General features: G+C 40.3%; 1 protein-coding gene across 1 annotated transcript; it reads right to left on the minus strand.

Annotated features, from left to right (window-relative positions):
- Window positions 1–5,318: 5,318 nt before the first annotated feature.
- LOC139710916 (uncharacterized) lies at window positions 5,319–10,629 on the minus strand. Its single transcript, XM_071622836.1, has 6 exons — window positions 10,612–10,629; window positions 9,837–9,945; window positions 8,582–8,692; window positions 7,063–7,122; window positions 6,278–6,502; window positions 5,319–5,515 (listed from the first exon to the last, which is right to left on the minus strand). The coding sequence occupies exons 1-6, from the start codon at window positions 10,627–10,629 to the stop codon at window positions 5,319–5,321; spliced, it is 720 nt and encodes a 239-aa protein (XP_071478937.1).
- Between the last annotated feature and the right edge of the window lie 463 nt (window positions 10,630–11,092).

Genomic DNA, 11,092 nt, shown 5'->3' on the forward strand with positions numbered 1-11,092 from the left:
ACGAGTTAGGGCTCAATGAAGTAGAACAAAAGAAGAAGGCATGCATAGATTCTATACACAGGTGAACTTGTTAAGCGAGCAGAATTGTAATGGAATTACACTGCTACATTTTTGAAATATGAGAGGCTCTAGCCATGTTCAGACGTATTTCTAGTCGGAGTAAAATTTTATGGCGCAGCAATTAGAATTCAAATCTATGCTTATCTTGCCACGACCCTGTGTCCACACGACGGTCGTGGGAAGAAACTCCGACCAATTTACCACGGCCTTCGTGGGGATCACCGTGGAGGGTCGGTGTAACTTCCGGAAGTGGTAGCGCCGCGCACGTCGACCATACCATTGTGGGTTTTTTTGTTTGTTTGTTGTTTGTTTGTTTGTTTGTTTGTTTGTTTTTTACCAGCAGCATTTATCTTCTTCATTCTTTTTTATGAGAATTTCTGGGCGCTAGCTTCTCCGTCGCGATCGACTAGGTTAGAATTGTACTGCACGCGCACGTGTACTCGCATTTGACTCCGGAAGTTTTACCTAGGTCGTATAAGGTTTGTAAGGTCATAGATACTCCGAGGGCTTGTCCGCAAGGGCAATTTACTCCGACCGGCTAGTCGTGGTAGCGAGATACTCCTGAAAAAAAAAAAATCAGGAGTATCTTGGTCGGGAGAAGAGGTCGTGGTAAGTTTCTCCAACCGGCAGTTACCACGACCTTGTTCAGACGGGCACTACTCCGACCTTTCCTCCGACCTTCTTCCGACCAAGCTTCCTCCGACCCCTCCTCCGAAGTTACTCCGATCAAAACTGCCTTCGTCTGAACGCAGCTTCTATGTCATCAATATTGTTAGTGTAATTTGTTAAAAAATTTTCAGAGTATTGGTTTCTCTGCCCAAGGGCCACAATAAATTCCACTAATCTATACATGGAACTGTCGTTTAGGTATAGGCCTACTACATGATGTGAAATTGTGAACATCATCTGGAGTGCCCCTTTAAAATGAAATAAAAGTGATGTCAAGTGCACCTAGATTCAGCAACACGGGGAAAAATGACCTGTGTATATATCGTCTCCCAGCCCTTCCATGACTTTGTGCGTAAAGACATCACATAATTCTCAATGATTAACTATTACAGTCACCCCTTTAAAACCAACCATTGTTTGATCATGTCATCAGCGAAATTCACTGTAGGTAGATATCTAGTACACGCCAATGAGATTCTTGCGAAGAGATTCTGTCACCCCTACCCAAACTGAATATATCCTGATTATGACCTTTGTCGATCATTGTCGACCATTTTGACCATCCCTTGAAAAACATACAAAAGCTGTAGATTTCCACTATCATTTTATTTATTCGAATTCAATTAAAGTATCACTGTTTTTTATTTTCTGATATGTCTCATTGTATTCAAGTCCATCAAAATGTGAAATGGCGTATTACTTTCAGATTTCAATAGCTATTTCAATTCTACTATGGGATGGACATTCAATATCATCATTATTATCCTACAGAGGATTTTAGCAAAGAATGTTTTCATTTAGGCCTACCCTTTCTGTCTCCGAGTGCTGTATAGTCTCCTATTGTACTTGATCCTGACATGGGGTATGGTACATGTACACTCAGTCTTCAGTGCAAGTTAATCCACTTCAGTCTCTGATAAAACAGTGATCTATGTATCCAAGGTAGCCGTCGTGTTACTGTTAGACTGAGATCTAGCTAATTCAGACCAGAATTAGATGTATTTGTATCCGAGATCTGAGAAACAATTCACGTCACATCTACCGTAGATCGTGAAAGATCGAATTAGGCTAGTACCACAACTAGTACTATATTAGTCCTACTGTACTTACATAACGTACTTGTATGTACACGTACACGTACACGTACAGTAACTGTATGTAATATGCATATCGCGCATGCAAATGCAAGCGGCGGCCGGCTACATGACTGATTGTATTTGTACATCGCGAGCGGGCTATCTAGCAGGCAGTAGCGCTGAGCAGAGAGCTCATCAAAGAGATTATCGTCGCATTGCGCCTGCATGCACAAAGAAAAAAAGTGCAACTTGTTTTCATCAAACCTAAATTTAATTTCTTTATGAAAGAGATATTTTGAAAAATTGTATGAAAAACAATTTCAACTAATTGATATATGAAATTTGTTCGTATTAACACAGAATTTTAGAAGAAACGATATTTTAGTTAATTCGTGATTGACCAATCACAGACGTTTTTATTTCATATTTCAGGTCATCTCGTATATATCTCAACCTATCACGGTGCAGTTTATAAAAACTTTGGGGAATCCCCCTCTTGCCGTCCAATATTTTAAATATTGGTCGCCTCAGCAAAAATATTGGTCGAGTTCAAAACTTTCTAAGTGGGTCGGAGGGTATGAGGTGCGTTGCCAAAATAACTCATGTATTTGGGCTCTAAAAATCCTCTGTATGGATAATAATTCATAATGCTTTGTATTGGCTAGTCCATTGTGGTAATCATTCCGCTTACATGAAAACGAAGATGATATGAACGAACTACTGTAATGCACCACATAATTATGTACTGCACTGCTTTGCATTGTGTATCTACACGGTACTGATGTCCTAGATGGCGGTGCGTATACATGTGCACAGTAATTATTGCAGGGTACTGTAAACGTTGGAGTAAAAAAAATATCCAGAAACAAACACAAACAGAGGCATAAGAAATTGTCAAGTTTATTTTGTTGATAGAAAATTTCAAAATCAACTGCATTGAACATAATTAATGAAAACTTTGTATTTGCATCACGATATTATTGCAGCCTGTAATATCTCAGCCCCCCCCCCCAAAAAAAAAAATAATAATGATAATTCCATGTCGTCTAATTATCAACAGTCAAACTTCGATGTAAAAAATATGATTAAAAAGAGACATACCCATCTGAAATGAATTTAAGTTAGAAGCACAGCACACTAAGTACATTGTACATAAAAAATAACCTACACGACGGCATGACAGGGACCAAGATAGCAGAAATGTTTCTAGACCAGAAACTGCTTTACGCAACCACATTATTCATCTCATTGTAAGTAGACACAACATTAGTCCTGTCCTATCGATTGGGGTGGATCGGGGAAGGAGGCAGTGCGTTATACCGTTGTCTGATAAGGAGGGTGGTGCCTCCGAAGCTCCGATAATGCTATCGTTTAAGCTATCGTACGGGAGTAGGAGTACATACCGCAAACACTTTGCCTCATTTCAGAAAAACGTTGTTTGAAGTCCAGCTTGAGGAGCTTATCGTAACTCGACCTTCAACTAGCTGGAATCATCTCCTATATAAGGGCTTTATCAGGACAACGACGCTTTCCAAGAAAACTTTGCTCAGCACTGTGCATAATCAGTGTTCACTTATATTTTATACTTCGGCTCTGAGAGACATCTTGGCCACTGAGTACACCGTAATTAAAACTGAACGGTGTTTCAGAAAATTTGACTTTCGACAAATAATTAATCAAGTCTATCAGATTTATGTTTGTAACCCGTAGTTAATGCTAGAGTCACACACGGCCGGGTCACATCACGGATTGTGTATTTGATCCAGGTGAAAATGAGCCGGATTAGTCCCGGAATGGATGGCAATTTATGCTACAGTCGCACACGGCCGGATTTCGAACCAGGAATTAAAACCGTGTCGTCCCGGTTCGAGCCGTAGAGACCTGTATTGACCCATATCGAACCGTGTGAAAATCCGCTTTAAAATCCTTAACTGAATCCTTTTCGACCCCTATCGACCCGTGCCAACCCGCTTCGACCCGTACCGACCCGGATGTACACTTTGTCATCATCCGTTGCTTGAAGGCAATGCGGTATACGCCAAGGGTCCATACGGTTTTACGCTGCGGGTTGCAGCGGGTCGATGCAAGTCAATGCGATTCGAACCGGGTCAATTGGGATATCAATACGGAATTGAAATCCGTGAGAAAATTTTGAACATGACCAAAAATCTTTCACCGCCTTATCGTAGCCCCCCGGAATTCATCAGGAATTGACACGGATTACGATGTGGGTCAATGCGGGTGTATACGGCTCGAACCGAGTCGATACGGTTTTAATTCCTTATGGACCCGGTACGAAATCCGGCTGTGTGTGACTCTAACATTAATTGGTTTAGCGTAAACCGTATCTCGACTATAGACCAATTCGGTTTGGATACTGCTTTTACGGTAATTTCCAACTGGGGGCTTCGAGTATGCCTAACAAAAGATTATAATGTATGCACTAACATTGCAACGCACCTGGCTCATTGCATAACCAGTATAAGTACTTAATTATGTCCTTCTTTGGAAGCCCCCCCCCCCCTTCCCGCTATGGACGCCTATAGCTGCGTTTACACCATGTTCCTGGCGGCCACGGCAGTCCCATTTGCCAGAAACGTAATGTGCCGTAGGTATTAATGAGACATATTCCTCCTGTCCCTGTCCCACCCCCCCCCCCCCCTTCGCATTCTAGTCTTGTTCGTTCCAGTCCTCACCCCGGTGAACATAATATGATAGACTATACGGACCGTCTCCAAGTTTTGTCATAGCCTAAGTACGTGCCGTCTTGTTTCGTTTCGTTGCGTTTTATCGCGGCATGTAAGATTCCTCATAAGCACCGGGACTGCCGTGGCAATTTTTTTGACAGTTTAAAAATCTGACACGGCATCCACGGCAATCACGACCTGTCAGTCACGTTTGCCTATCTCGTCTCATCGCGTTGTTTCACGTCCATCCCGTTTTGTCCACGGTGGCCTGAAACAAGGCTGCCGTGGGCGCCGGGTACATGGTGTAAACGCTGCGTTTATAAGTTACAGTGCTCTGACGTCGAGAACCGTACGGACAAGGTTGGCTGGGGTGACTCGAAGAAGATCCTGAACCGTTGATGGCGCTATAACGAAAGTCCTGAGGTGCAGAATGAAATCGGGTGTAAAGACAAAATGCAGTCTAAAAGCTCATTAAACGAGTAAACCTGAGAAAAAAAGGCTAACATGGACACGAGAATCTTGCATAAGGAACACTATGCATTTGTTCAGATCTACAGTTGTTGTTGTTGTGAATGAATCACATTTGGTAGATCTGTCATTGTGTATACTTCTACATCGAGATATTTATTGCATGGTCGAGGTATACCGGTACTTATAACTTTGTTTGGAACAAAGATCGCCATAAATAATCGTATGTTACTATTCACTGCTTGGAATATCTTCGCAACAGTCTACCCTTGAGCGTTCCTCTTTGACTTGCAGTACGGTATCTACATGTTATCAAACTCTGAAACATCTAGTACACTGCTCGGTGAGGGCGTCTTTCTCACGGGCCCGTCTGGTCGAATTTCAGAGTAACGTAGCCAACGGCTGATGTGCAGAAGCAGGTGACGACACCTCCGGCCAGTAGGACGTAAGGAGAAATGGCCATCCAGACGGAGAAGGAGTATACGAATGGATGACAATAGTTTCTACTCCACCTGTCCCCCGTAACGGGCTCAAAGCTGAGTAACCAGAAATTGTCTGGGGGAAAATGATAAGTTAGGAAACATTGTTTCACCTGTGTGCTCATTGTAATCAAGGTAATAACTGCCTCACTCTTAATGGCTTGAAACTGCTCATTCTGGTAACCAAATGTCGGCATCAGTTTGCAGTTATTGGAAAGTTCTACATCAACATTTTCTACATTTATGCGTAAGAATGACATCGACGCAATAGATCCAATGGACCGTCACAGTGCACGAAAGTTTATTGATGCTATCGAGAAGAAGATATAATATCTCGACTTCTCGACCTCTTTTGGCCGAGAGGACAATAAGCCGGAATCCGCGATCTCGTGATCCCGCCCTCTTGGCTCCGACAAGGCGTTTTGAGTCCAAGAAGGGAGGATATGAAATCTCACCCTCTCGTTTTCTCGGACCAGAGAAGTTGAGCGATTCTCTCTTATCACGTTTAGTTGGAAAGCATAAACTCAATTCACGTTTACGACCGGCGATTTTCTGTAATCATGTTTAATAAAATGGAGAAGCATTGAGGCAAAATTTTAATCATGTAAGCTGAACAGATTGCTACAATAGGATAGATTGCATTTTTTCAACAATGATCTGTGCATGTGCAAAATTGTCTGCTTCCAAAGCTCGAAAAAAAAAATGAGCAGAAAAATAGTACTCCCGTCAATGGCGTTAAATTGGATCACTTTTTGGATCCGCACATTTCAAAATGCTGATTCTGCCTTTAATCACAAAAAAAAATGGAGTATAACATATTTAGTGAAGAGTGACGTACTTGCAAAAAAGAGTGACATCGCTATGACGGTGCAAACATTGCTGCAAAACGTGCAGCCACAGAAATACTGGAGGGCGTCGCTTCCGGAGCCGGTTGAGAACACCACGTGCCGCTGGATTCGCACAGCCAAGTCCAATAGCAGCTTAAAGAGGAGAACACTGCCGTTGGCGACCAGGTAGAGCGGGACCAGGGGCAGACCGGGACATTTGTCCAGGTACATGAATCCTGTTCAGGAGAGAAATTTGTAGGGAAAGATTGAAGAAATGAGGAATCACCGTGGTAAAAAGCTTTCAGCTGCGACATTAAAAACCGAATGGTTAAGTGGTGAGGCTTCCTGAAGTGAAGTTGCTGAAAATATTGCAACAAAGTCTCTTACAAGCAGTGTCATCTGGTCATTTTTTCTTCCTCAGTTTTTGCCCCCACCCCGCCTTTTTGTGGAGGGGTATAGGGCTAGGACTTTTACTCCCTTCCTGCATAACAAAATTTTATATTCTTGTAATATCAAGAGTTTTAGATCTGTTTGAAACATGTAAAAAAGGAATGTAGTTCTTCCGTCCAATGCTCACATTGTGCATGTATATAGGCCTCGTTATTTTAAGTCAAATTCATTACGATCGCAGTATGTTTCATTATATTTGACAGAACGTCGGTAGTCGAAAGTTATACTCCAAAACAATATTTTTCAGACATTAAACAAATGGGAAACTTAAAAACGGTAACCATAAAGATGACAAAGAGAGAGAGAGAGAGAGAGGGGGAGAGAAGTAAAAAAAAAACGAAATTACCAAAATAAATCATGGAAGCAGGTACACCGAGTATCAGGATTGACAGAACTGTCATGAAAACTGCGAGAAAAAACAAAACAAAGGACACATCAGTCATAATTTCAAGAGGTGATATAATCTTTCCGACACGATCACTTTCTGATACACTAAACTTTCAAGAGAACATTGATATTACCTATATCATAGTCACGTAAAAACGCCGATATTTATCCAGTTCCTCTCAATATTTCTGCAATATATATATATATATATATATCAGACCATGAAAATGTAACTCTACTAAAAATGAATAAACGTAAACAGAAACGATCTTACTGGAAGCAGCATCTACACCTTACAGGACGGAAATGTATAACGTTTTGTCAGTTCTACTTTTGGACACTATCAAGAAGATAACATAAAATGGTAAAATCATTGATATAAAAATCCGCAAAAAGGTCCAACACATACAAACAAGATGAACGAGGACATACGGATAAACATGTACACTTTACGCATGCATACATACATCCATAAACATACACCCCATAGATAATAATGCTTCATGATAATCATAATGATAGTAATAACGATACCAATAAAAATAGCAACAATAGCAACAGTGATAATGATAATGATAATAATAATAATAATAATAATAATAATGGTAATAATAATAATAATAATAATAATAATAATACGATGCTTTTATAGCGAAATTACCACTACCATTGCGTCTCTGCGTTTTGATATACCCTTATCTGAGGAGGAGAAAAAAGACCCGAAAAATAGTATCAAATTCAAATATAACGAATTCAAAATGTGTTTTGAAGAAAGATGTTTCCAGGACGGCTTTAAACTTGGGCTGTTGTTGGTGAGTCCTTCAAATAAGATGGAATAGAGATCCAAAGTGAAGGGTGTATAAGCAAACGTTCGCTTTTCATGAAACGTGGTCTCAGCAAGACAGTGCAAAAGATCTTTCAGGGCCGATCGGAGATTGCGAGAGAGGGCGTACTTCCCTAGAGATTTACTGAGATATTCTGGAGCCATTGAATGGAGACACACTGGCAGTCGGAAGTAGTACTCTGAACATTATGGTGACTGAGTCGGAGACCAGAGTAATTGTTTAAACGGGAATTCCAGACTATTTTCATGATTTCTCATCATGTATAATACATACATCAACAGTTCCATGTATGTTTTTGTGGAATTAGTTGTGGTTCTTGATCGGAGAAACCAATACTCTGAAAACCCCACAACAAATTACACTGAACAAGGATGACGGCATAGGAGCCACACATATTTAAGAGATTGTAGCGGTGTAATTAATGCGGCTTGCTTAACAAGTTTTAAAGACTGGGATTATGCACAGACATACAATATAAGTACAAAGATGAGGTTAACACAGTCAGCGAGACTTGAATACAACCTTTCACCGTGTCAGGCAACTGTTTCAAGAAAGGCTAGGAAAACGAGAACCATCTCCACTCTGAGACATTTTGCATCATAACTCACGTCAGCCAATCTCCTATACACCCACCTGAGTCACATACTGCTTCGAAAAGCCTGGCTGTGAAGTCCACGGGATTGACAGCGTTCTTCTTTGCGTCGTTAACATGACGGAGTAAGTTCGTCTGGGGTGAGCCCATAGCTACGTAAATAGAATAATGAAGAATTGAAACAGCAGTACTACAAAGATGCATGAAAAAAATACTCTTCACCAAATTTCCGCGACAGATAAATCTAAATCAAGCTTTGACTCTCCATACTTATACTATCGTCTTGTATTATCAAGCTTTGACTCTCCATACTTATACTTGTATTATTTTGTAATTGTTGTTCAATTATTCCTCTGTTTCTGCGAATCATGTCATGCATAGCATTATTGTTTGTGATAATAAATTGTATGTGCGTTGAAAGGTGGAAATGAGCGCTTTGCAAAAGTAGCCACATATCATTACAGTATCAATGTAACTATTCATTGGTATTATTGTTATTGTTATTATTATTATTATTATTATTATTATTATTATCATCATCATCATCATCATCATTGTCATTATCATTATTATCAGTTTTCAATTATGTTGATGCTATGCTGCGATTAGCTTGTTCCTGTTTGAATAATTGTTTGCACAAACCTCGTTCGCGCTTTCAGCCTCACAGACAGTATAGAAACAAAAATGAAAGAGGTAAGAGAAATGGGAGGGTGAGTGTAACGAAGTGGACAAGTATAAGACACAGCAAAGGAAGACGGAGGACGAGAGAGAAATAAGGTGCAGAAAAATGTCTAAAGATGGTAAGAGGCAAAATCAAGAAAACAAACGGAAAGTGAAGACAGAGGGGTATAAATAAAGGACAATTCCATGTGAAGGGATGGAAGAGGAAGTTCAAAGACCTGTAACAATGATTAAATGCTCAGGTTTGCACGAAATTGGTATAAGTGTATGCAGAATAAAGCTTTGGAAAATGTAGGGGCCTATGCGAAGGAATTAGCTATCCCAGAAGATCGTCTCTGGGTTGGTCGACTATTATTGCCTTTTAACGTCGTATCATGCATGATACCATAATCCTCGTAGACCTGAGGCAGATGCTGGGCAGCTTATGAACAGGCTAGCACAAAATAGTCGTGCAACCTCTGTGCATCTAATTATCGCAACTCGAAAGGCAATTTAACTGGTCGGTCCATCGATTTTCAACGACAATAGACAGTGAAAATCGGACCGCAAGAAAAGCCCAAATGGTGGAAGAGGAACAAAAGAAAGTCTTATGTCTCCCAATAAAATTCACCCAACCTTTCTTCTCGTCACAAAACGGAGCTGAGGGCGTGCCACGATCCTCGCTAAAGTTGGTGAAAACGTCGCTTTTGACATGACCGCCGTATCCCACATGACTCCCAGATTCCTGTGAACCGAATAACACACAATGCCACTGTATCTGTATATACCATTTACTTGTCACATCGAGATTACAACATTTTGGTTGGCTTCACTGTCTTGTGCTACATGCAATTTTGAAATGTCAAGCAGTGGTTTTACAAAAACAATGTGATTATCCATGGGGTTTCCTCTGCTCTTCGTGCTTTGCCCGATTAATTCAAAAGGTAGCGTTTAAAAGTCTTCATTTGTTTGCGTATAATCGGATGAAACGAAACAACTCTTATACCAGTCGAAATCTAATATAAAACTTTATCATTAAACCTCCAACGAATGTATAAGGCATTTTCTAAGATTTCGGTTTATTAGCTACGTTATAAATAACAAATGAAACTATCGCAATGATGATGTGGTCCCAAAATGTTCAGCTGACAGAAGAAATAGCAAATTACAACAACAACAACACAGCAAAAAAAAAGTATAAGCGTAAAGATCGACCACTGACTAAATAAGTTAATTAAGTATTACAAGTGAGGTTCCACATACGTTAAGATATTATGTACAGACAGGGCTTCTACCTATCCTTGTGCGGTGAAAGATATACATTACATGGTACTGCGATGAGCACACTTTAAATGTCTCTACTCTTCATCGGAACTCTCGCTATATATTTGAGGTTTTTAGTAGAACTTACCACACTGAAGCACGACATAACGCATCACAGAAGACGGCAAACACGTTTCTTCGTCAAAGTTATGAGACATTATCTGCACAAACACGAGTTACGTTATTCGATGATACACGGCCATTTTTATTTTTATGGTTTCGCGACAAATTCCTCTCGCTTAGTCCACCGAGACATCAGCAAATCGATAAACTTTGTGCTAATCCATTCGAAGAGCTGTGTATCTGATTGGTTCGTTACTATGGGAGGCGTGGCTTCATGACAAGCAGCTGGTATTTAGTTGGTGTCTTATTTCACGTTTTCATTTCGCAGTGATGGTCATGATTATAATGCATGTTTGAAATTGCAAAAATATGTTTTTAACTTGGAGGTACATTCCCTAGAAAACAAAATAAGATAAAAGCGACTGATTCAAGCTTTTGGAATACTGTGTGGAAACTGCAAGGCTTTATTTCTTTCTATGATATCATTCATGGAATAAAGTGATGCT

This window comes from Diadema antillarum, unplaced genomic scaffold, assembly GCF_040938485.1.
Source record: "Diadema antillarum isolate AM-2024a unplaced genomic scaffold, OU_Dant_1.0 seq00001587_RagTag, whole genome shotgun sequence".
NCBI classification, from domain to species: Eukaryota; Metazoa; Echinodermata; class Echinoidea; order Diadematoida; family Diadematidae; genus Diadema; species Diadema antillarum.

Excerpts from the sequence above, each read along its gene's own strand:
- LOC139710916 (XM_071622836.1), bottom strand. Across the intron at positions 8,693-9,836 it reads GTTTTGTGACGAGAAGAAAG|CTATGGGCTCACCCCAGACG; the intron begins GTTGGGTGAATT and ends CTATTTACGTAG. Across the intron at positions 7,123-8,581 it reads CGAAGCAGTATGTGACTCAG|TTTTCATGACAGTTCTGTCA; the intron begins GTGGGTGTATAG and ends TTTTTCTCGCAG.